At 41.4% G+C, this 26,521-nt stretch overlaps 1 protein-coding gene across 1 annotated transcript in view; it reads right to left on the bottom strand.

The window, feature by feature from the left end:
- LOC133409479 (protocadherin-15-like) overlaps positions 1-26,521 on the bottom strand; it is a 220,203-nt gene that overhangs the window by 130,758 nt on the left and 62,924 nt on the right. The window contains exons 3-5 of the mRNA XM_061689538.1: positions 23,521-23,639; positions 12,080-12,094; positions 9,793-9,858 (exon numbers count right to left, since the gene is read on the bottom strand). Of these exons, the coding sequence (XP_061545522.1) occupies positions 9,793-9,858; positions 12,080-12,094; positions 23,521-23,611 (172 nt within the window). The 5' untranslated portion in view covers positions 23,612-23,639. The remainder of the gene's footprint in view (positions 1-9,792; positions 9,859-12,079; positions 12,095-23,520; positions 23,640-26,521) is intronic.

Here is a 26,521-nt window from a genome sequence, read left to right as displayed (position 1 = left end):
CAATGACTAGAAAGCAAAGACGACGACACAAGAAGCCTATGCAAAGCTTCAAACAGCTTCTGGATATTTAAATGACAGAGTGCTCGGCGACTACTTCAGCGAATGTCTCCGGTGGTAAAACTGTCATCACGAAAAAGCATCAGGAGTGATATTCCATTAGAGCCTCGATTTTGGCACTCAGTCGTCAACACTATGAACAATTGCAGTCCATTACGTCAAGATATTTTCAGCTTTGTGCAGGAAAGTCATTTAAAACAGTTTTGGGGGGGGGGGAACAATTTGTGTGTGGTAATGTGAAAAACTAGAAAACTGAAGAGGGGGGGATAATAAAAAAAAAAAAAACAGCTTTGTCACAAATTAAAGGCCAAAACAAAAGGGTTATATTGACTTTCAATTTTATTTTATTTTAATCTAGATTTTGTTAACCAGTCTCTCGAGCCTCCTTAATTACTCGAAAGATGCAATACTGTATATGTGATTTGTTTTTTAGGGCCCTCCTGTCATCGCTGTTGATCATTCCTCTTGATTGAACGATGAATGAATGAATAGCATTTGGGGGGGACTAACTCAATTTTTAGCAAACACAACACAAAATGGATGTATTTTAGGGGTCCCGAATACGACCCCCGAAAACTCACCAACTAAAAGTTGGTAAAATTAGCCCATGGCACAAGTATTACCAATCGACGTGAGATAAGGCAGACATGTCTATCATAACAGGACACACACAAAAAAAGTCTCAAGGAAATTAAACAGGAAGTCGCTTTGGGCGAATTCCAGAGGTTGTACGATGACCAACTCCTGCTACGGAATTCACCCAAGTGAGACCCAGATGGAAGCAGGTATCCTAGACAGACAGCTGACACTAAATTGCTAAGCTTTTTTGCCAAAACATCTCATGTGGCGCCAAAGTTTGAGGATTATTTCGAGAATTCAAAATATTTTTGTTTGTTATTGCTTTGAGAACACGGAGGTTGGTTCAGAAAGCACATTTTCGATTTGCAATTTTCTCACGACAAAGCATGAAATGAACGTGTGGGACTTCCCACTGACAAAGAAATCCACGTTGGGCAACTATGCTCATTTGCAAATGATGCGAGCCCATTGATCATCACATGAGCACCCCTTTCTCTTAAGTAAGGCGAGGATAAGCACAAATTGAATTACAGCTGGCGTGCAGCAATTATGTTGACTGTTTATCCACACAATACACACTAATTGCGGCGTTTATTTGCACATCAAACACTGACACGTTTAAAAGAGACACCTTGCAGTATATAATTAAGCGCCGCACATACACAGGGAAGTGCATACTTTAAGGGCATCCGGCGTAAAATAAATCAAGTTATTCTGAGCTACTTGGCTTTTTAATAACATAAAAGGCAAGCATAAAACATGGATGTCAGGAGCTTCACAAGAAAGACCCCGCGTTCTTGTTTTGCTCTCTAATCAACTCGGAGCAGGTGCTGTGCACTAATCCGCGGGTTTTTCAGATCCCCTCTAATTACATACTGATGACCCAGCAATCATCATATCAGGACGCGATCAGACAGTTTAACACACACACCGCGCGCAACGCGGGAAACCTGTTCAACATTTAATGAGACATCTGCGTGAAATTATGGGAAACACGATAAACAGCGTGTCATGCTCGCTTACACGCCCGCACTCACACATTGACATTGCCCCTTTATTTTTTTTCCTGCAAACTTTTCTCTTTATACACTTTGTAAATGAAACACACAACAGCTTGTTTTTGCTCCACACAAACCAAGTTGGCCACTTGGGTGACTGCAGCATCCAAATGTTTGCTCTCCATCTGTATTTGCAATACACTTCAGAAAAATACGAATATCCAAAAGCTTAATAAACACACTGGATGGATAAATGATGAAAGGAACTGTTAAGGAAAGTTCAAAATCAAAACACACATATGGAAAATTGACAATTGCTTGTACGGTGGTGCCTCGAGATACTGGTGACCCGACTTACTTAGTATAAGTATTTCAAAATGCGATTTTTTTTTTGCTTTAACTTTGCTGTACAGTGGCGGTAAACGCAAATCAATTCAAGTCAAAACAGTTTTAAAAAAAAAAAAAAAAAAAAAAAACACTTCAAGCTGTTTATTGCCACTCCCAGAAGAAGTTTTCTGTCAAAATAAACGTCAACAAATACAATAAGAGAATTACATGTGTATTGAAAACAACCACATCACTTTGCCTTAAAGTCTGCTAGCTTAATGCTAACACGGGGGAAACGCCATACACGGGCTAACAAACAGCGTCGGCATAGCAACCCTCAAACAGATGTTTCAACACAAACAGTGGCGCAACACATCCATCCATCCATTTTCCCTACCGCTTCTCACATTCACACCTATGAGCAATTTAGAGGCTTCAATCAACCTACCATGCTTGTTTTTGGGATGCGGGAGCCTAATAGCATAATTGCCTATGTCCTTTTTAACTTACCATAAAAATAACATTAAAATCTGATTGCTAACATTTTTTTATTATTCGCTACATCTGTGTTGATTCTCAGTCATGATCATTCGCAAAGGTTGAATCGAGGCACCTGTTGGATTTTTTTTTTTTTCTTGTTTTCTCAAAATGTTAAAAAACGACTTGGGCATTTATACTATTAAGCTAACGTAATTGCTAAAAATATCTCTTGTCTTCACTCTCACAAATTCAGGGTTAAGCTAAGGTAAACGTGCATTGAGATTAAACAACATAATACGTAATGCCGTCCTTGTGACATTCCATTACGAATCATAAACGGAAAAGAATACCGGTATTATGTTAGCAGGTACGGTAAACACTGTTGTCGTGGAAACGATAAAAGTATGGCCACACCAATAACGAGCTAGATGCAGCCTAATAGTGTAGGTGACTGAATTAAATTGAACAGGAGAAAATAATGAGTCCGTAGCGACAGATCTGAACTCGCACAGGCCGGCTCATCTCATTAATTGTTTAAACCGGTTAGATTTCAGAGCCACCTTGACACCTTTGAATCCTCAAGGCAAACCGGCGGCCATCTGGTATTTTTGCTATGGAGAAAAAAAAAAGCCCTTTTAAAAGAGGTTGCTAGGTAATAACGATCTGCCTTTCAGTTCGGTGCGGCGTTTTAATGACACAAGGCTGCTCTTAACTGCGGGCTCTCCTAAAGGAAGCGGTCGAGAATGACGGCGGAGTAGCGCAAAATGGATCCTTAAGATGAGGAAAATAGTCGAGACACTGGAGAAGTTTGGAGTGTCTTTGCTCTATTCATAGTCGTCGAGGTGACGGTGAGGCTGCCCGCTCTCGTTCTACATGACGAGCTTCTACCAGGCTGACTTTTGGGTCAAATTTGAAGACGAGCTGGGGGAGGAAAAAAAAAAAAAAAAAAAAAAAAAAAAACAGACAAGGATGTTGTTTTGTTCCAAAGAGTGGTCTCACTACCACACCACTGATTGGCTAGAGAACTTTAAAGTGAACACAAGTGCATCAAGTAATGACGACGTGCTGTCTTCAAGTTCGCCATCGACAAGGTGGCTGAAAAGTCTCAACATAATCATTTCAGTGTGGAGGAGATTAGATTCAACTACCGTCATCGCACAGAGTGCAAGTGTTTACGAAGTGGACTAGTGGAATACAAGTAAAAGGATCGACTGGGTGTCCCTAAAGTCAATCCACTTCCTTTTCAGGTAGCATTCAGACAGATGTGAAGCCATCAGCATTTGGCTCAGTTAAGGCTTTGCATTTTTTTATAAGCATATTATTTGCTTACTCACGGCGAGCCAATTGACATTGGAGCAGCTGTGCCACTTGGCACTGAACTTCTAGAGCAGGCGTTCGTGCAAAGTCAGTGGAAGTCAGGGCTGCACTGGAACTCAGCAGCCATATAAACTCGATGCAGCGGATGTCTTTGGAAAATGATCAAGCTTTTTACCAACTTCAGGTTGTTGAGCAACATAATCAGTGTGAAAACTGGACCTGTTTAATTGAACACAAAGCCGATGTGCTCACAGGAAGCCGTGACTTAATTCTGTTGTGGATGTCCTCTCTGTCGTCGCCCAAGCGGTTAGGAATGTTTATGTCATTTAAAACCATTTCTATTTGCCTGCACAGTTTAACAAAAGACAACAGTCAATTCATTTTACATTTTTTCCCTACGCGGAAATTATTTCGAAACAACAACTTGGAAATCAACCTGTGCCAAGGGACGTATTACGTTCCACTTTGTAGGTTTATCCATCTTCAAACAATGGAATACAAAATGATGCAAACAATATTTTTATCAGTTATTTCAGTTTTCATAATGGGAAAAAAAATTATTTTCTTTTTTTAACTGTACGGGCAAATAAAAACTGTTTGAAATAACATTAACACTTGGGACTGGTCAGGCAGCGACAGTGGGGACAGACAACAGAATTAAGTCATGGCTTCCTGTGAGTATATCGGCTTTGTGTTCAATAAAACAGGCCAAGATTTCATGTCAATTCGAGAGTAAATTGAGATGACGTGCGATTTTGCTCATGCAAAATGCATGCCTCGGCTCAATAAAGATTGTGAAACAATGCTTTAGACAACTCGCAACATCGGCATGCCGAGGACTTAAGTGTTTTGTTCAACTGGGTGTTACCTTTTACGACGCAGTCATTTATCAGTACGGCGAATCCACACTGACACATACAGCATGTAAAAAAAAAAAAAAGAGCACTAAATTGACTGCTCTTGAATCAAGGCCTTTGGTAGTGATTTGCACTCATTTGCCTATATGTGAGCTGCCTAACACTCGAGGCAACAGTTGGTAGAAATCATAAATTTACAGAGATAAGATAAAAGCCGGGAGAAAGTGTCCTTGTTTATGGTGACTCTTAACTAGCCTTTTGCATCAACCAGATGATAAATTTGATCCAGCCGCTCCCCCCGCTGACATCCACTGCTTTTATCCGTTAAATCTCCGATCTAATTAACTGCTTCAAATTTATCTGCTCGGCCGAATAAATAAAAGGAGCCTGTAGAAGACAGCCAAGGCGGTATGTGCTTGTGTGTACCGCACCTGAAGCGGCAGCTTAGATAAATTAAACAGCATGCTTCATTTGAACTCCTCGACAGCAATATCCCCTTGCGACTACTCAGAAATTCTGTGAAGTTGAAAAAAATCTCCATCAAAACAAGCAATAAAACGACAACAAAAAGTTGGATGGGAGAAAAAAAACAACAAGAAAAGGTCTTACTTCTCAAAGGGTGTGTCAAACTTTGTTTTCTGTTTTTTTTAAAGAAACAAAGAGAATTTTATCACAGACGACTGCTGATAAAAACTGAAGTGCTCTGACAGGTGGAAGTGAACACCAAACTTCTCTCGCCGTGTTTTTCGGAGTCAAGTTAAATGTATCCTGTGAGGAGCCCATGAGAGTCAGAGTGCGCGTTTATTTATTTTAAGGACAGAAACAGAAAATAAAAAATGCATGGTAGGAGTAAAATCAGTTGCTCAGGTTCAGTTAAAGAGGGCATATTATGTAAAATGTACTTTTTAATTGCTTGTTTGAGTCACTCTAATAAAATTACACAACCAAGTCAATCTTTCGTGAGCTGCCTCTTTTCGACAACGTGCCTGCGAGCAAACCGTTGTAAAGGTTCACGGATTGTGACGTAAAAGTGTGGCTTTGTGAGAATAAATGCAGAATGATTTTAGGAGTGTTGGAAAGGCGCACAGCTGTATCTCAACTTCCTTCTTTAGACAACAAATTCGTCGAAATTGAAAACAACAGGTTGAAATCCAAGTAGTGCTCTCTATTTTCCGGCAATTGGTTCAGGACACTATGAATCAACAATCACTTCGACACAATTGAATCAAGTTGTGATTTGAGTTTTGCATGGACAGAACTGCTATGAAAATAAAACAAAGGTGAAAACAATCTAGGTGAACAAATTCAATCCACTGCCTCGTGCCAGTGGGATGACAATAATTACACTCAGGTGATTGTGTTTTGTTTCCTTTTTATGGCCATATTAAAATCAATGATGAGAAAAGGCCTCGAGAAGGACGCACCCTTTTCGTGCGCCACTTCTACATTTTTGGTGCCATGGCAATGAGATGAAAGTCATCCATCCATCCATTGTCTTCCGCTTATCTGAGGTCAGCAGCCTCAGCAGGGAAGCCCAGACTTTCCTCTCCCCAGCCACTTCCTCGAGCTCTTCCGAGGGGATCCCGAGGCGTTCCCAGGCAGGCCGAGTGACGTAGTCTCTCCAGCGTGTCCTGGGTCGTCCCCGGGGTCTCCTCCCGGTGGGACGTGCCCGGAACACCTCACCGGGGAGGCGTCCGGGACACATTCAGACGGATAATTACTTTGGTCAATAACATTGGCTTGGCCTGTTTTACATTCCATTACGACGAGGACGCACGGCGGGTTGCTTCGTCATGGTCGGAGATGAGTATAAAGGGACGCCGGAGCCCGAAGGGAGTCCTCTCGCAGGTAAATGAGCACTTTATGAGCGGGGGATTAGCGCAAAGCCCACACACGCACGCAAGTATGTTGCATCAGCAGGGCTTTTGGGCGTGGGCTCATCCGTCCTCCAAGCATTGAGCCAAGCTCCAAATTACAGCTGTTACACGCCTGCAATCCTAAACTTATATTGCCATCATGCACTTAACCCTTACATACTGTTAATTTTCCATGCACACATACAGTAGAATGTTCTGGGTCATTTCAGAATATCCTCATGATAATTCTCGATCTCAAATAGGGCCGTCACTATCGAATCTTTTTAGAATCGTTTCTCCTATTGAATATTGGTCGACTAATCGGATAATAACTGCCACTATTAATTTGTTATTTGCTTGTTTGTTATTACTACTCACATGCATTTTACTGTTATTTGGGAAGGATGGATTTTAATCCTTAAACTGCATATGTTGGGAATGGGAGTGACGCCGGCAGAGCTTCAAGGCAGAAATTGTTTGTCGACTTATTTTAAGTCGATTTAGTAGAGTCCCCCATAAATGGACAATGACAAGAAGTGCATGTTTCTGTGGTAGAAACACAGACAGCTCTCCGGACTGTTTCAAACTCCCCCGTGAACACTGACACACGTAACTTGGACTCTTTTACTGTTTTGAGATTCCCCCATGACCTTTGAAACAACAATAGCTGCATATTTCTGCAAACCTGTGCATATATGGTGGAAACAGACAGTTTTCAGGACTGTTTCAAGCTTCCTCACACTAAAAAAAATAATAATAATAAAAATACACACATCTATGGAATGTGACCCAGTAAAGCCTCAGTGAAGATACAAAGTTTTTATCACCTGTACACAAGTATGACATTTTTGGATATTTAGATTTTTGTGTATTTTGGGTCCAATTTCAGGTTAAAAGAATGACTTTTTGTGCATTTTTATTGCTGTCAAATGGCATAACAGGTCAAATTTTACCTGAACAGTATGTCAGGGTTAAAGTCGTTGCTTATTTCCTTTCAGTTTTCCTTTTCATTGCGTCAGCATTAACACGCTTCCCTGACTCAACCCTGCCCCCTCATTAAGCTCTGTTAATGCTAATACCTCCAGGACACACACACCTGTGCCATTTAGACATCAGCATTTCCCATGAACACAGAGCTCCCCCTCTCAAGAGCACACGTTAGTGATCCATCACACGGGCGACACGCTCATCAGCCACATGCAGACAGCTCGCTATCCAAAGAATAGGTTAAGGATAATAAGTAATGGGTGTGTGTGAAATGGAGGGGACGGAAGACAGAAGACCGACTTGAGTCTGTCATGTCCGCTCCAAGCATCAATGATCCTTGTCTTGCACACATATGACGCCGTATAACACCATCTGCACACATGCTCGCTGGCCTGTGTGGAAGGTAGCAACACCCAAGTGGGGGAGTTTCTAGTTGCGCGTCAAAGGCTTGTCCGGTTTGTGTGAGTTATGTTAGAAGTTGAATAAATATTGGCTCCACTGTTACATCTCTGAGGCATCAATTTGGCGTAAAAGGAGTGTAATAGAGGTTAAAGAGTGGAAGGGGTCCAGCCAATGCAAGGAGAGAACCATACAAACACTGGGGGAGTAGTCACTTTAGATCCACTTCCTCCAAGTTCAGTTTGGTACGGTAAGGGTCCCAAAATACCATCCCACAATTCAGCACTCTTTCTTGGCAGACTGCAAATTTTCCAGATTTCAACAGTGTTGGATCGGGCCGTTCTTGGCTAACCGTGAGCCAGTCTGGGCGTCGGTTGAAGCATCCATCCATCCATCCATTTTCTGAGCCGCTTATCCTCACACGGGTCGCGAGGGTGCTGAAGCCTATCCCGGCTATCACCGGGCAGCAGGCGGGGCACACACTGAACTGGTTGCCAGCCAATCTCGGTTGAGGCAATCAAATATTTTTAGAATCAATTATTCTACCGATTATTCCATCAACTAATCGGATAAAAATGGATTTTGAATTATTTAAAAAAAAAAAAAAAAAATGCAGTTGTGAGGTGCAGTTATTGATACTGTCCACACTATCTTAAGGTTCTACATTATTATCTGTGAGTTATGGCTTTAAAAGGCAGGGACTGGCCTGGTGAGTGACGTGGGCACCAGTGAATGAAAGGAGAGTTGGCCGCAATTCAAGGATAGCGGCCAGTTGGCCCAGTCTGGGTGTCAGTTGTGGCTATCGTCTATGAATATTAATTATGTGTTTATTTTGTTACTTTTTTTTAATTTTTTTTAAGTAAAACGATTGAGAGTGCACCGGCGGCATTGTCTGTCCTTGACCACTTGTTGGGGCATAACAATGTGCTCTTACTACTGGTGGTGGGCCATACTAACTTAGCAAACGATATTAACATTACCTTGTGTCAGCAATTTTAGACATGCTGTTGTGTAAGCCAGTTCTGTTTTGCAGTAGACTTCTATTTTTTTAATGTAAAATTATCCCAACCTTTGAACATTCCTGTTTTATGCACTAATTCCTCCTTATTGACTTATTTCTACACAGTGCGGTGAGTGTCTGCTGTAACATTAGTCCGTGTGAAAAAATGATTCCCGTGAAAGCTTCAAGGCTCAGATTTTGCTTCGACCTTTTTTTTGTAATGGAATTGTTTAGGGCTAGTGAGTACTAATTTAGCCTTGTTGCATGAACTGATGAAGCCTGCTTGGATGAGAGCCACAATGTTTTCTAAGACAACCAGAACAGTCGAGTTCAATGCCCCGAGAATGAAACAACCTGGATGAACAAGGATAATCACATGCTTGAATCATTTGAGTTATTTGATCAATTGTTGCAGCCCTAGACTGTCAGAGGTGTAACAGAGGCCACTTGCGTATCAGGGGATCGCTAAAATCCGTGACAAATGTGTGAAGTTAACACCCAAGACTAACTGCTCACACCCCTTTGTGCTGAAAGCAATAATCACAGTCCCATGCATGTCATTTTCTGAATAAGGAACATTGCAACCGTGTGAACCCGGGAATGCCCAACTCATATGTTTTCTGTCACTTAACATCCTGTCCCAACAAGCGGTGCAGTACAATTCAATTTGGAACTGTACACATTCTTTAGCATTTCTCTTGTCTCACAAAACACCCAACACATACCATCCCGCGATTCAATACTCTTTCATTGGGGTAGAGTTTGATTTACTTGTGTATAAGGGAAACAGTCCTGCTGCTATGGTGTCAAACTTGCTTTGCCAAGACACCCGCGGTAGAAACGTAAACCAGCGATCAGGATTAGGCATTCCGAACCGTACCCACATGAACCCAACTGGTGGAAACGTGGCTGTCGGGGCTCTGTTTGTTACATACCATTGGGGCTTTCCTCGTCGATGGTCACTATCGTAGCGGGGGGGCCGGGCCGGGACAGCTTACACTCTGTCAAGGTAGGAAGAAAAGTCAGATTTAATCATTGCAAATTAAAAATGGAAAACAAGCTCTTTCAGTTAACCCCCAAAAATGTTGGTTTTCACGTAATCACAGTGCATTACTTTTCATATCAAATCTTACTCAATTCTAACGCTTATAGGCTACAGTGCGTTGTGTTGAAGAAACATTATGTACAGTATAGTATGGTGTCAGTACAGTGGAACCTCCGCAGTAGGTCATACAATTTGGAATTCAATTGGGAATTTCTCTCAAGTCGCAAAACATAGCATTTGGTGAATGCTAGACATCAGTTCATTCGATACATTTAGCTTTATAATTCGCCACACATTTTCAATGGGAGATTGGTCTGGACTGCAGGCCGGCCAGTCTAGTACCCTCACTCTTTTACAACGAAGCCACGCTGTTGTAACACGTGCAGAATGTGGTTTGGCATTGTCTTGCTGAAATAAGCAGGGGCGTCCCTGAAAAAGACGTTGCTTGGATGGCAGCATATGTTTCTCCAAAACCTGTATGTACCTTTCAGCATTAATGGTGCCTTCACAGATATGTAAGTTACCCTTGCCATTGGCACTAACACAGCCCCATACCATCACAGATGCTGGCTTTTGAACTTTGCGTCCATAACAGTCCGGATGGTTCTTTTGCTCTTTGGTCCGGAGGACACGACGTCCACAATTTCCAAAAACAATTTGAAATGTGGACTCGTCGGACCACAGAACACATTTCCACTTTGCATCAGTCTATCTTAGATGAGCTCGGGCCCAGAGAAGCCGGTGGCGTTTCTGGGTGTTGTTGATAAATGGCTTTTGCTGTGCATAGTAGAGTTTCAAGTTGCACTTACGGATTTAGCACCGAACTGTATTTACTGCCATTGGTTTTCTGAAGTGTTCCTGAGCCCATGTGGTGATATCCTTTACACATTGATGTCGGTTTTTGATGCAGTGCCGCCTGAGGGATCGAAGGACACTGGCATCCGATGTTGGTTTTCGGCCTTGCCGCTTACATGCAATTATTTCTGCAGATTCTCTGAACCTTTTGATGATATTATGGACCATAGATGATTAAATCCCTAAATTCCTTTCAATTGAGGAACATTGTCAAACTGTTCGACTATTTTCTCACGCACTTGTTCACAAAGAGGTGAACCTCGCCCCATCTTTGCTTGTGAATGACTGAGCAATTGAGGGAAGCTCCTTTTATAACCAATCATGGCACCCACCTGTTCCCAATGAGCCTGTTCACCTGTGGGATGTTCCAAACAGGTGTTTGATGAGCTCAACTTTCTCAGTCTTTTGTTCCACCTGTCCCAGCTTTTTTGGAACGTGTTGCAGCCATAAAATTCTAAGTTAATGATTATTTGCTAAAAACAATGAAGTTTATCAGTTTGAACATTAAGTGTCTTGTCTTTGTAATGTATTCAATCAAATATAGGTTCAACATGATTTGTAAATCATTTTATTCTGGTTTTATTTGTTTAACACAACGTCCCAACTTCATTGGAATTGGGGTTTTAGTTCTCTTTAGTTTTATGTGTCACAAGCATGCTTTACATTCTTTAACTGTACGAGCAAGGGAGTCTTCTTAGTTTCCTCAAAGTGATGCTATATTATTTCTTGACAATGAGCGATCGAGAACATGCGCTAAGGAATGCTTAAAAAATGGGTTTTACAAAATTTAAGACTGTTTTGATGAGTTTAAATGCGTTCAAAGAGTGTGGAAGTGGTAAAATGTTTGTTTTTTTCTATGGTCTCTCCATATGGAGAACGTTCACGGTGAGCCTGGAATGCATCAGCAACATTAACCAACATACCGGAATGCATTGTATTCGACATGGGAGGTTCAACTGTATATTTAAAAAAAAAAAAAAAAAAAAAAAAAAAGACAAAACAGACGTATTAATTAGTAAGGGGGTAACAAAACAGGTTTTTTTTTTCTTTATTATTATTATTATTTATTTTTTTTAATAGCAGGTGGCATGGACAGCGTGACAGTGAAAGCAGACAAGCAGGGCGGTCGAAGCGGTGGCAAAATACACAGCGTCGCAGATGGAGGTCACGTCGGGCGAGATGCGACGAGCTCACGGGACGCAGGTAATGAGAGAGGGCGCCAGATGGGCCAGCAGGGAGGTAAGCCGATAAAGGGGGAAAGGTTGTCTTTCACTGGGGGGGTTGATGACACGGCGAGGAAAATAAAACAACAGCCCTCTTACCCTCGTATTGCCAGTCTGAAGAGGTTAGTAGAGCCAGAGAGAAGCAGAGCAGAAGCATGAAAGAAAAGGGTGAAACAGTCGGGGGGGGAAAAAAATATCATTATAAAGATGAGCACTTATTAGAGCACTGAAAAAAGTGGCGAGACATCGGAGAAATGCATTATGGGATCACATTTACTTCTGCTGCCAGGCTGATATTACCCCGCGCGAGATAGAGGCTGCATTATAAACATGAATCAATTCAAACACTGAAGCTCACTCAGTAATTGATGTTCCTTTTGGGAGTGTGTGTGTGTGTGTGTGCGTGTGTGTGTGTGTGTGTGTGTGTGTGTGTGGTGGTGGTGGGGTGGGGAAGGTGGGCACAGTGCAAGCTGTTTCTCTAGCAGGGAAACTTTTTCCTATCAGGATAAAACATCTAACATCAATTTTCTAGAGAACTTGTACTCATGAGGGTCTCGGGTGGGCTGGAGCCTATCCCAGCTGACTTTGGGCGAGAGGTGGGGTACACCTCAGTGAACACAGTGAACCCCTATTGATCGTTCCGAACCCACTTGCAATACTGTAGGTAGGAAAAACTTGTAATGTAGATAGATCATATAAATATATGTTTTTTAAAGTTTTACCCCTCATTTATGCTTTAAACACACTTAAACTTATTAAACACACTTTTTCAACACATTGTAAACATTTTAAAAGAAAAACTAAATTACAAGCATAAAATATACTGTATAGAAAATACCGTATGTATTGTAGTGTCTGTGTGCATGCAAGTGCCTTTAAGAGGCGGGGCCTGCATTATCAAGTGAGTGTCTGGGCATGAGCTGTGGCCGACAGCAGCTCCTGGCATTCAATAAACAGCTCAAAAGTGCATCGGTGTGACTGTGGCTCTTCTTTCCCACAGAACCTCTGCATATTTGCTGTTGGGCTTTTGCGAATTCACCTATTTGCACATTTTTGAGGGACCTATTATTTATTTGTTATCTGCAAAATAATAATAATAATAATAATAATTTTAAAAATAAATCAATAAAAACACCTTTTGTGTTTTTATGCTCAGGCCAAAGCAATAAAAACATTACTTTGGCACCATTTTGTAGCATTTTGGTTCCAAAGAACTATGTTGAAGCAAGTGGAGGAGTTTCATTTCGATTAAATTAGTGTTTTGCTGCAATGTCGTTGCGTCGCGGTATCAAGGAATTAATGTATGTTGGAGTAGAGGTGTTTCACTCAGACAAAAATAGTACTTTTTGCCATCTTGTGGCTTTTTCGTATAAAGGAACTATGTTGAAGTGAGTTGAGGAGTTTCATTAAGACAAAATAGTGCTTTGCTGCCATATTGTTGCGTTTTGGTGCTAAGAAACCATGTCAAAGTGAGGTGAGGAGCTTCATTTAGACAAAAACAGTGCTTGGCCACAATCTTGTTGCATCTTGGTGTCAAGGAACTATGTTGAAGTGAGTTGAGGCATTTAATTTAGACAAAAATAGTACTTTGCTGCCATCTTGTTGCATCTGGGTGTGAAAGAATTCTGTTAAAGTGAGTTGAGGAGTGCTTTACCACAATCAGTGCTTTACCACAATCTTGTGACATCTACAGGTGAACCTTTTGAGAGGAGGGCATCAATTACTCCGATTTTCGCGATTCACGGCAGGGCTCGGTTCCTATCCACCTCAAATAGATTAAGTTTACTTTGCTGTTAAAAAAAAAACATGTTTTAAATGAGAGAACACTGTATTTACACTACCATATAATCAATGGACAATTTAGAGTCTTCAGTGAACCCAACATGCATGTTTGTGTATAGGGCAGACATGCTAACCACTCTGTCACCATGCTGCCAACAATGTTTATTACATATTTTGAGCATTTGGGCCATTTTGAGGAATCGAATCCCTTGCAACATGCTGCCGGACGGGGTCTCCTCTTACACGATAGTGTGTCATCAGAGAGGCCAAGGCAGTCAAGCAGCGAGTCAGTGACACCGCGTTGAGTCACAGTCTAAGGTTTCGCACCGGCCTGCTGCCGCGCAACAGCCGCGCACCTGTTGCAGGTGCAAGAGCGTGCGGCGCTGTCACATGAAATATGCATGCCGAGCGTATTTTGATCAAGAGCTAGGCCGTGCTGTTGGCGGACAGACATGCCGTGCGACATGCCGTGCGTGTCTGTCTTAGCCATCAAACGGCAATAAAATGTAGTCAAACAACTTTTTCTTTTCACGCATGACTGATTAGGTGCATCTAAATTCTGCTTTAGCGCACTCGCTCCACTTTCTTGGTTTAATACCCGCACGGCTAATTCCTCAAGCACACCCCACCTGGGGTTTCATAAAATAATTAGGCAACCTGCTCCCATCTGCGGAAATGAAAGCGGAAGCGAGTCTCCCATAAAAGGTGCAAATTGAACCGACTAAGTAGATAACGGTCGTTGCCGGCTGAGGAATAAACAAGAGGCTGCATCAAAACATAAGTATGCAAATGTGTCCTGAGAATAGTCTCTGTGAGGTAGACTGAGTGAGGGAGCACTAATGTGAGGAGAGGAAAAAAAAGTTATTTTGCGCGTGTGTGAGAGTTTGTGTAGGAAATATTGATGCAAAGTTAATGTGAAAGCAATCATCTACTTCAAACATGGCCTTTGCTATATGACATGGACCGTTTCTAATATCTGTTTATAAAAAGCAGTCATCTGTTCATTCATCCAGCCATCCAACAATGTGATTGTCCCCTCTAAAAATAACTATATAGCACTAATAAAATATGTTGATAATGTTTATTTGTGTTCACCACCGTGGCTTAAAATAAATGAAAATATTATTCAGCAGAGCTGAGACAGGGCAGTGATTTGGCCCAGCATCAGATTGTAAAGCTTCATATACACACATACACATCATGCATATGACGTTTTTGAGCCATGTGAAAAAATAGAAAAAAACAAAACAAAACAAAAAACTTTAATTTCTAAAATTTCATTTCATTGATGTTTAATTGCTGATAGGGAGCTTTATCACAAGGAAATAACTGTTATAAGATGCAAATCGAAACATTTAACTTAATTTAGTTTGCACCCTAAGAATTGTAAGGCTTTACTTGTAAAAATAATGGCCACCTTTGTCACAAAACATAAAATGAATGGATGTGAGCAATACATTTGTAGACTCCTGGAAATCAAATCTAAATATATTTCCCTCAAAGACCATGCCATTCGATAAAAAGATGTTGCATAATTTATCAATCCATTAAAATATAAATATTATACACATATATATATATATATATATATATATATATATATATATATATATATATATATATATATATATACACACACACACACACACACACACTAGTTAGTCTGCGAACTCCCTGTATAGTTTACACTATAGACTAATGTAGGGTGTGTAAGTTGCGACATTTTGGGACCATTTTGAACCATTAATACAAAAAACTAGTGAAGCCCTCACAAGGTAGTCTGTGGACCACATCCGGAGCAACAAGGCAGTGGAAAGATGACTTCTGCTCAGTGACATTTATTTGCTGTATTTTTCTTGTAAACGAAAACTTTCCTCCTTTCAATTGCCTGCTCTTTCCTGTGGCTTCAACTGGAAAAAAAAAACAACCTTTTTTAGCAAGCGATAAATGAAAACCCTTCCCCCAGGGGAGAACTGAAGTTAAAGAACAACAAAGTTAACAAGTGATGTTGTCCAGGAGGGGCATTGTCTCAATCAATCATGCACAGCACTGCAGAAAAAAAAAAAAAAAAAACTTTAAATTGATAACATCTCCAGTTCATTATTAACCTTCCGGGCTCTTTGCTGCCCATTTGTCTCCACCTCGCTTACGTACTTTTTTGAAATATTTTAGCTGTGTTAATACAAATGTAATGAAATTTCCCCAGTTTAGGGATTTTTGTCTGATGTTTTTCATTTTCAATTTCAGCTCTTCAAATATAGAAATAATGTACTGTTTACATCACATTTTTGGGTCTATTGTGGCCACGTTTGAACAATTGAACTTCATTTTATTTCCTTGAATCATGCAATTTGGATCAAATGGGTTACATTCTAAACTCATTATATCAATTTTTGGACGAGGGCATAAAAGAAGCAGAAATCCCACAAACAAGCTGAAAGGACAGTAAAATTGAACAAAGCCTGAGGTTTACAAAATGGTGAATAAAAAATAAGCCATCTACCTGACCAGTTAATTGTGAGGCAGAGAAAAAAACAGCGATCACCAGGATGATTCACTGCCAACTCATTATATACGGTAAACAGCCATAAATGTCCATATGCAGCCGGAAACACCTCTGCCCTTTCATATCAATACAGCATCATGTCGAGTGGAAATATTTCATCCCGGAAAGCCTTTCAGAGGATACCGACGGGATCCAGTTAATAAGATGTCAAAGGTGGGAAATAATTCAAGGGAAATTATTTAAATTTGTCTGTTGGACTTCGAGGAAATCGTACAGACTGAAGTGGGAAGGGTCCAGACAGACATGGGCCTGGCAGAGGAGAGCCAGGCAGGCTCCAGTGGTACACACTGTGTGCCAGGCACTGGCTGTTGGTGGGCAGATGGCGGGTCAGAGCAAACAAGCAATGTGTGTTACGTATATTGAGGGCGGGCGGGGGGCTGTGTAATCATAGCCTCATACTGCAAAGTACTCATGTTATTACAGGTACACTCCATTAGTCTTTTTGGCTTTTATTTTTCAGAATCCCAAAGAGAGATGGGACTGAAACTGAATCTATTATCATCATAAATGGGACATATTACAGAAAACTTATTTTTTAATTGCTTTTTTGGGGAGGGTGGGGGATCTCTGGAGTGCCGGCCACCCTTCCAGTGTTAAATTGAAGAACCAAGTAGGACTGCAGTTACCAAATATTTTCAGAAGTGTTCTATTAATTATTCCATCGATTAATCGAGTAATTGAATACAAAGTTATTTTGAGTTATTAAACACTAGCATGTGCATGTCAGGGGCAGGTATTATTTTTGTCCACTAAGGGTCCCCATCCTCACGTTCTACTGAATTATCAGTGACTTTGACTATTTATGGCTTTAAAAGGCTGGGCCTAGCCTGGTGAGTGACGCGGGTGTCAACGAATGAGAGTGTAGAGCTGGCCGGCTGTTAACAAGGCTAACCCATGACTCGGCATGAGTTTTGTCCATCGGCAACTCACGTACGAATGTGCTTTTTACGTGATAACAATTTGGCTAATTTCAATAAGCGCAGTTTCTCCTCACATGACTTGGAACAGAGGCTAGGTGAAGATTTGCTATTTTCAAGTGACTACACACAAGCGTTAGAGTAATCCACCGTATATTCGGGGATCACGATTCACAAATTCAACAATTCTATGCCTTTTTTGTGCTCTTTCTTAAATGCACTGAGGAGCCACAAGGTGCCGCCAAAGCCCTGTCTAAATGGGAAAGTAGTAAAGTACATGGTGTCATGGAGTTTTAAGTTTGACCTGAGTTGTTAGTGGAAATTACAGCGAGCCTTACGCGTGCATTGCCAGTCTTTTTTGCAAGTCAAATAATCTGTAAATCATTTATTTTTAGGGAGGGGTCCTGACTTTTGGTTTTTTAAACACACTGGGCTTTTCATAGCCTCGTCTCATCCCTATGGAAAGCCATTTGAGCTATTATTCATCACCCTTGATATCATGCTTAAGGCCCATGTATTAGTATGCTCTTCGTCCTCACTAGTAAGACAATTCGGCCCACTAGTAGAATGACAAGGATGCATTTCTGCACACTAGAAGGACAACCATGGCATACCAATAGGACAAGTACGTTACTAGAGGCAAAACTGTGCATTAGTTGACATCTGTGTGCTACTTGTACTATTACTGAAGCACTAGATGTTAACCAGCAGAAATTATAATTCATAAGTGGTACTATCAGCACACAGTTCTAAACTTGTACACAGTTTTGCCTCACTAGTAACATGTAGTTGTCGTACTTGTTTATCAATGTTGTCGTACTAGTGAGGACAAAGAGCATACTAGTACATGGACTGCTTTAAATTGTGGCATACAACCCAACCACTGATAAGTTTTATCCAACATTGCTACCTACTGACTGTGGGGTGAAAAAAAAGCTGGCACATGTTAGCTAGATCCTCTTTTAAAGGCAGACCCACAGCCTTTTATCGCAGCAGAAGGATTTGCATTGTTCGCTTACCATACATAGAGGCGTAACGATAGCAGAATGTCGATATTGTTTGGCAAGATTAAGCCTTTGATAGGAGATGAATTATCTTCGTAGTCTTGTCTGTCTGTTTGTGGAGGGCCAAGAATCGAATCCAACTCGAAACGAGCTACTTGAGCCTGTTCCTTTTTACAGTAGGCAATTTGGTGGAATAATGTTGTTCCTTATGACATTTTCCTCAATAAAGCCATGTGGAGATTTGTGTTTGGCGCTGCTGCCCTCTATTTGGCAGGTTAAACCACTTGGCACCTGCATTAAAGGGGGCGACAGGTCAGGAGAAGGCTGGCAGTCGCTCTGACGACCAATCATCGCTAATGGCCGCCCATGAGGACAAATTAAATATTGTTTGTTTTGGTCTTATTCTGTGCAGCAGAATTATAGTGTTATATTGATGTTACTGTAACTTGTGATTTATATATATAGTGTATTATCTATGTAGCCATTGGAGGTCACCTGTCAATTATGGATGCCATGTTGTTACCCAGTATCTCCATTCCCGTCATGTTTATAGCATAGGTCAACAGTGACCTTGGTCAATTTTTAGCTTTTCGTAAGTGGATTTTTGGCAAAATATTTTTTTGTGTGGCTGTAGGCTGTTGCACCCGTCGTCGCTGACAAGGCGTGTGGATGAATCGTTTCCCGAAAAACACAGAAAAACGACACCTGTGGGGGGTAAAAGTGAAACAAAGAGGATTAAGTATTCATTAATTATAGTATTTTATTCACCTGTAAACAAAACGGGTAATCAATTGTAGGATATTTTATGAGCTATCAACTACCAATTCGGCAGCGTTTTGAAGTGCCATCGTTAATCATGTTGGTAACAGGTCCCACTCAAACTCGATTCAGAAAGTACTGTCTTGAATCAAAGCCCTGGAACTACCATAATTAACACCAGTCTTAACATATGGAGGACAGATATCTGATGGTCTTTGTTAAAATAACGCATGTTGTCTGAATAATAGTCGCCTATTCCTCCTATAGTTAACTCACTAGCCATGATGATAATTTCAGAATAACATAAAATCTATATGTTGTGAGTTTTCTCTCGAAATTATTTTAGGGAATAGTCAATTGCATTGCATTGCACTGCAAAGGGACGTTATGTAAATCAGTAGCAGTACCATTAGCAGAGGCTTTGTGATGACAGTACGACGAACGGGTGACACGCAGTCAATGTACGAGTGGCATGCCTCAGGAGTCATATGCAAGTACGCCACGCTGGCTTACTATTTATACAGCCCCCAAGACAGAAGTACGTCTCACTTTTCATCTCTTATGGGTGTCACGGAAAACATACGTGTGCTCCTAGCGCAGAGAATAGATTGATTTCAATTCACACTTACTCCACACTCACTGGATACGCAACGATCCCGTGCGTTAGGCTAAAAGCTTTTTTTTTTCCCGACGCCTCGAGAAAGATAGCCTTGCTATCTGAACTTCACAATTACTTTGCCCGTACTTTACACTCTTCACTAAAAACCTTCTGACTGTGCGGACCAGCTGCCAGCTACCAAACCTTGCTAGTACTGTCCTTCAAAACTTTGACATACTGACCACACCTCCCCCATAGACTTCGATCACGAAGAACCAAGTGCAGACAACCTTGGAAAAGGAATGTAATGTTTTCAGCGGATGGTCCACGATAAAAGCTACATTGTCAGCCAGATCGACGCATGCGAGACAAAAATGCAGGGCTTTGCGAGCGTTGCGTAAACGTCATTTTACCTTGTCACAAGCTGAGAGGAACATAAAAAGGAGAGCTGCGGATCATTATCACATACGCACATACCGTATTTCTTGATTCACATGGACATTCTATGTTGACACATTCATAAAACATTATATATGGATGATGGCCGTGAAAAGTAATCATTTGGGGTGTGTTTTGTATACACTAATGTGACATACAATCACTATGTACCATATATTTTGATGCAGCCTCAAGTATCTTAACCATGTCAGTGCAATGTTCTTGTTTTCCCTTGATTCATGAGGTGATAACATGTTTATTATTGTCATTGTTGATTACAGAGGGCTGCATGGTGGACTAGTGGTGAGCATGCCTGCTTCCTCCCAATTCCGAGGTTCTGGGTTTGGATTTCAGCTTTGGTCTACTGGGATTTGCATATCGTTGCTGTGCTTGCACGGAATTTCAGGAGTCCAGCTTCCTACCACATTCTACAAACATGAATGTTAGGCTCGCCGCACACCGCGCAACGCAGCCAAACCCGACAGGAATGGGACATTGCAAGAAAATGAAAGTTGGCGACTCACGCCCACACAAGGTGGCATGATATGTAGATGCTTTATCATTTATTAGATCATACAGATGTTCATAATCAAAGGCCATCCACTCAATATACACGCACCTATAGAGTCCTCTCATTTTGTTTGAGCAGCGACAGATCTCAAAGAGTAGATCTTGTATGCGGAGGCATCTAATCATTCGCCACTTCCTCACTCCAGAGCAAAATTGCACGGATCGATGCACAGACAGACGGCGCTGCGTGGTTTCTTCTCGCATTGAGACTCTGTCTGCACAAAGAAGCCTCTCTGTCTCGCTGCTCGCCGATCATTACCCGACGAGTCTCTCCTCGCTGTAATTCCCCATAGGTGCTTATTGTAAAGGCTTAAATTGGGAGGACGTGTCAGAAGCGACAGTGAGGAAGAGGAAGGGGGCGTGTGGTAATATTGATGAGAATATCAGACAGATCGAGGTGCACATTAATTCCTGTCATATCATAACAGATCATAGAGGAACACAGAGGGGGGTTTGTTTGTCTTCAACTTCAGACGCCTGCTGGTTCACAGGCCGTCTTCGCCTTTCTTGGAGATTAAGGGTCGCGAATCATAGTTCCCCCCACCACACACACACACACAATAACATACTGAGAAGCTCCAGGCCGGGCCAATTGGGACAAAAATCCCTGCAAGATGAGAGCCCAGTCTAAGTAAGAGTACCCCCTCCCCCTCATCCTCCATCCTGCACTGCGCTGGAGCCAGATTACAACCCATTGGCGGACAGATTAAACCCCAACCGCTGTGAATACACCGCTCCCCCTTTTTCCCAAAGGCTGCTACGCTACAGCTATAGCCAGACACTGGCGGCACATCTGGCCTCTAATCAGAAAATCCCCAAAATAGACAATCATTGTGGGTCAGAATGAATGTGCAGAGACAGGACGGTGGGATGGTGGTCACAGGGCAGGAGTGTCCATAGGAATATCGACTAATCCATACCCTACACACTCAAACACGTAAATCCCAGTGTGTGTTTGCATGTGGATTAAGCATTGTCAGGGATTTAGGGGTTATGTATGGGCTCTGTGCATCTGGCCACCGCACTCCGGATTGATGTTTGACCTTCCGTGACCAATTGTCGAACTATCCGGCGCGGTCGTCGGCAGTCGTGTTAGATCAATGGGCGTACAAGAGGTACAACGTCAGTGTTGTAAGATGTCACAAATAGGCTATAATACTCTAGTACGAATGAGATTATAGCAGCAAAGTAAAAGTGAGAACATGAAGGGATGGTACAAGAGAGATAGGATTACTAATGAAACATGAATCTATGTAGCAACAAAGAGAGTGATTGAACGTACGATTGTTTTGGATTTTCATATTAGTCACAATGTTGAAGGACTGATGAGATTGAACATTAGTGGCAATGTAATAATACCAATTTGCCAATTAAGGAGCTCATCAACAGATATTTGAGCAAAAACAGTGCAGCAACAAATGTAGACCGACAATTAACAATCATTACAGGCATCTATTCTTTATCCTGTGCAGAAAACATAATTATCCCACAACCTACTGTCACTTAGTTGTGAAACACTTCTATGTGTATTCTGTATACAATATCTGCATTATACTAGCCCCTGGTGGCCATGTTGAGCACACCAAAAGGACCACAATGACAATGGACATTGAAGCATGAAATAATGATGCAAAAACTGTTTAATTGTTTACATTCTATTCAATTATGGTATTACGATATGTTTTTATAAAGTACAGGACAGTAGATTGTTTTTTTTTTTTTTTAACGTGAAAAGAAAAACAAAAAGCTTTGCGTTCATTCACTTGTATAATGTTGACAAAATTGGTAAATCATTTTTGTTGCTTGAAAACATACAAATCTCGCTTTTTGTTATGTTGCGGCAATGAAAATGGATGGCAACGGTAGCAACTATATTTTTTGTTCCAATTGATTCAACGTCAGTGATTGAACCATGTCTGATGCACTCAGGCAGACGTAGAAACACAACATGTCCTATTTTCAATTCACAATCATGCTGGCATGAGAGCTAAAGGCTAAAGGTGCCTCGAGGTGGGCCAAGGAGGAAGTGAAAAGATGCCATGTTGGGGGGGGGGATGAAAAAATCCCCACCGCTCAAACAAAATATCATCCCTGGGTGGAACTAAGACTCACATGGACAATAACAGCCTCTCTGGCTCTGACCTAATAAGTGTAGGAAATCATTCATAGCAGGCAACACTATCAATGTGTTAAGTGGAAAGCGACATGCTCAAAGTGGCTAAATGTCACCAAATGACATCACGTGCTGTAATAGATGTGTGTATTTGTGACATGATTACGTCATCTTTGCACTTTGCCTGGCGTCAAATGGTGTGGGCCCTTTTGGCAGTGCGTATTTAGTTGTTTCCCTTGCATAATAATATTATATGCCAGTGAAGCCAAATGACCAATAAAGATTTCATCATTTGTATATGTTCCTGAGTTTTCAGTCAGGCAACAAGAAAAGCATGAAATAGCTGCTGAAACACAATTAAACGCCCACATATGCTGCTGCTGCTGCACTTGGCGTACACAGAATTATAAGAATGAAGCCATTATAGAGATGGCAAAAAAAAAAAAAAAAAAACTTTTTTTTTTTTAAATTTAAAACTTAATAGAGCAAGAATAAAGATCATCAACAAAAGCCAATAGTACAAAAGGTTTGAATATAGTGATATATTATTTGCGGAAATTCGCTGTTTGCGAGCTCGGACCCTATTCCCGCAAAATGAAGGGCTCCACTGGATACTATAGTTTTCACACACAATGAAAAATAAATGTTTCGTCGCATCATGACTATTTTCACTTTTTCAGTGTGGACCGAATACTTGCTCATAAAATAAAATGTCAAAGTATGTGTCACACGCAATAATCATCTTTTCATTCTCACGAAACAGTGTGGTCGGTCTTTGATATTTTGATCTTACCGTCTGTGTCCTGGCCCCAGACGGCATTTAGGGAAGACAGGATGGCCATTCCTATCGCCAGCCATCTGATAAACCACCGGCCCCGTCGCATCTTCTGTCAAGCCTTATTGCCTGCCAACCTGGAGGAGGGGAAAGAGGGAGATTTTTTTTTCATTTGAGTCTCATCACAAATATGCTTGGGAAACATGCTCTCCACCGCGCACAAAAAAAAAAAAAAAAGAAAAAAAAAAAAATTTCCTCCATCAGTGGGCTGTCACTTTTAGTTTGAAGCAGAGTGAACAAAGAGAAGATGCTGGCAGTTTGGGATAAACCTTGAGTATTAGTTCCACCTCAATCTTAATACGTCTTGTGTATTCTTCTCTTGTGAGGCTTTCACCACAGCATCAGAGGGGTTCGCTCTGTTAAGTTAGCAGGTAAAATCGTCATCGAAACTGAATTGTAATCAAAATCACCAAAAAAAAAAAAAAAAAAAAAAAACAGGGAAATTGAATGTACATTGTAAAGTGAGCTTTGCCACTGACTTGAGAAACGTCAACTTGTTTTTGCCAAGTACTCTCTCAAGTCTCAATATCTCTCTGACTTTCAATCTGTATTAATTTGGCATAAATTCCCACCAACATGCTCCGGTATGTACGACGTCACGCTGTTCAATTTGCTGAAACTTGACCATCTCTTAAACCTTCCCGCAACTTTGCCCGGGCAAGTTCACAGCAGGCAGAGCTAATTCTCCTGCCAAAACTGACAGCGCGTGAATCAGTGCGCCCGTGATAACAGCGTGATTGGCCTTAAGTGCAGCACTCGGGGGAACACTGCGCACCACTTCCCGCAATGAATCTGCCTTGTTACCTGCGACAGACGTGAGTCGACAGGGCCAGGCTTGGCACTTGGAAGCCGAACAATGCAACATACTACGACGGCAAAGTGTAACAGGCTTCTACTTACAGTATGATCATATTATAAAGTGGAGTTAAGGAGTATAGTTCAGCAGTCTGTGGCTAAAAAAGACACATTATAGAAAAGTTACTTTTAAATTGCTCGTATACAAATACAGTTGTACCTTGAAATACAAGTGCCCCAACTTACAATTTTTTTCGAGTACCGAGTCGAACCGTTATGTAAGAGTGGGGCTAGTTTACATGATGAATCACATAAGAGTTTCTCCGCTCATGACTCGGTCATCTAGGCTGGGTTAAGTCAACCCACAAATTTACCGGCTTCCGAGGTACCGGTATTTTACAGTACAAGGTGTACCAAGGGTTGAATGCAGTCAGTGTGTATGAGTATGAATTTTTACACCCGATAATCCCTACCGGGCAACGTTTGTGCTTAAAGCAATTGGTGCCGTTGCGCTGATGTTGCTATGCATCGAATTATCTGAATGCGCCAATCTGCAACGGCTGTGTGAATGTGCATGTCAAGGTTTTGCTTCAGGCACAGAGCGAATTAAATCTCATCTGTGGCACTTTACCAGGAAGGCAATGTGAAAGAGATGGGAAGCCTTGGTGTTTTCCAGTGTTAATTACAGTACCCTAATGCAGAAAGGATTGCCACAACAATGACTGAATAGCTTCAAAAAAAAACAGCCTACATGTTATTTTTAAAACCTGAATGTAACACAGTAGCTTATCAAGATGGGGGATTGAATGTTAATCAGCTTTAATTTAGCCTGTGCGTCCTTTGGAATCTACCTGGTTCAGTCATGACCCTGACCCTCTCACTGACTTACTCCACTCTATATACTCTAATGAATTGACAAGCAATGTATGAGAGGTCACACCCTGAACAAATTCTCGACTAAAGAGAATTCATTTTGAGTGATCGAATCAGGCTGAGCGTGATCTTGGAAAGGGTCAACATGTGAGCAAACACAAACTCAGGTCACTGCAATAAAACGGCTGGCGACTGAAGCTGAGTAGCAGGTACTGCAGGATGCTGAATGTTGCACTCAAAAGACCCACAGCACCACAGTCATCTAGAGAGAGCTGAAGTGTCATACACTAAGAACAACAATGGTTCTTTTGCCTTTATCTGTCTCATCTTCGTGCTTTTTTGATGGCACACCTCACTCCCAGAAGGCTTTTTTTTTTTTCCAGAGAGCAGGCGATAAACTGTGAAATCAACCTTCATAGCAAATGCTAGGCCAATGACAATAGGGAATGACTCGCGACAACAACACTAACAGTCAAAGTGGTTCCCTTTATCCTAGTCTTACATCGGCAACAATGGAGAACGTCCATCATTTGATGTCCATAAAAGGAGGCTTTTTTTTTTGAGGAAAGTTGCCTTTAGTGTTCTTCCCATTCCATGACCACTGTTACTCGTAAGTGACGGTTTCCTATCGACCAATGAAAATACTGCAATGTGTCTAACTCTGCCCATTAGATACCATAAAACCCATGGATAGTTCCAAAACAAAGGCTGGCAAATCATTATGAATCGATAACCTGATTATAACGCTTTCTGTTGACCAGTCAAATGACTGTGTTGTGTCTAGCTCTGCCCTTTAAGTACCCAATATTCCATGGATGGACCCAAAACGTGGGCTACTGAATACTGATTTATCAATTTATTGACTAAGTTTTGTGTTGACATATCAAAAGAATGCAGTGTGTCTAACTCCGTTCTTTAGTATATGGCAAAACCCGCGGATGGTTCCAAAATGAGGGCTGCCCAATCATAATGAATCGATTACCTGATCATGATGTTTTCAGTTCACAAATCAAAAGACTACAGTGTGACCGTAAAACCCACAGATGCTTCCAAAACATGGTGTCCCAGTCATGATGTATCAATCAATAGATCAGACACTTTTATGGTGACCAATCAAAAGAAGTTAATGTGTCTAACTCCGCCCTTTAGCTACCGTAAAACCTGCTGACGATTCCAAAACGTGGGCTGTCAAATGATGATTTTCGATAAACTGACTGTTTAGGTGCAGTTCAAAACACTCAGCCACAAGTCCGCACAGCTCCTCCTCATAGCTCCTCCCACTAGCGCAATG

Source organism: Phycodurus eques, chromosome 11 (assembly GCF_024500275.1).
Source record: "Phycodurus eques isolate BA_2022a chromosome 11, UOR_Pequ_1.1, whole genome shotgun sequence".
Taxonomy (NCBI): Eukaryota; Metazoa; Chordata; class Actinopteri; order Syngnathiformes; family Syngnathidae; genus Phycodurus; species Phycodurus eques.
The sequence above is the reverse complement of the archived record's forward strand: the minus strand, read 5'-3'. Positions and strand labels throughout refer to the sequence as shown.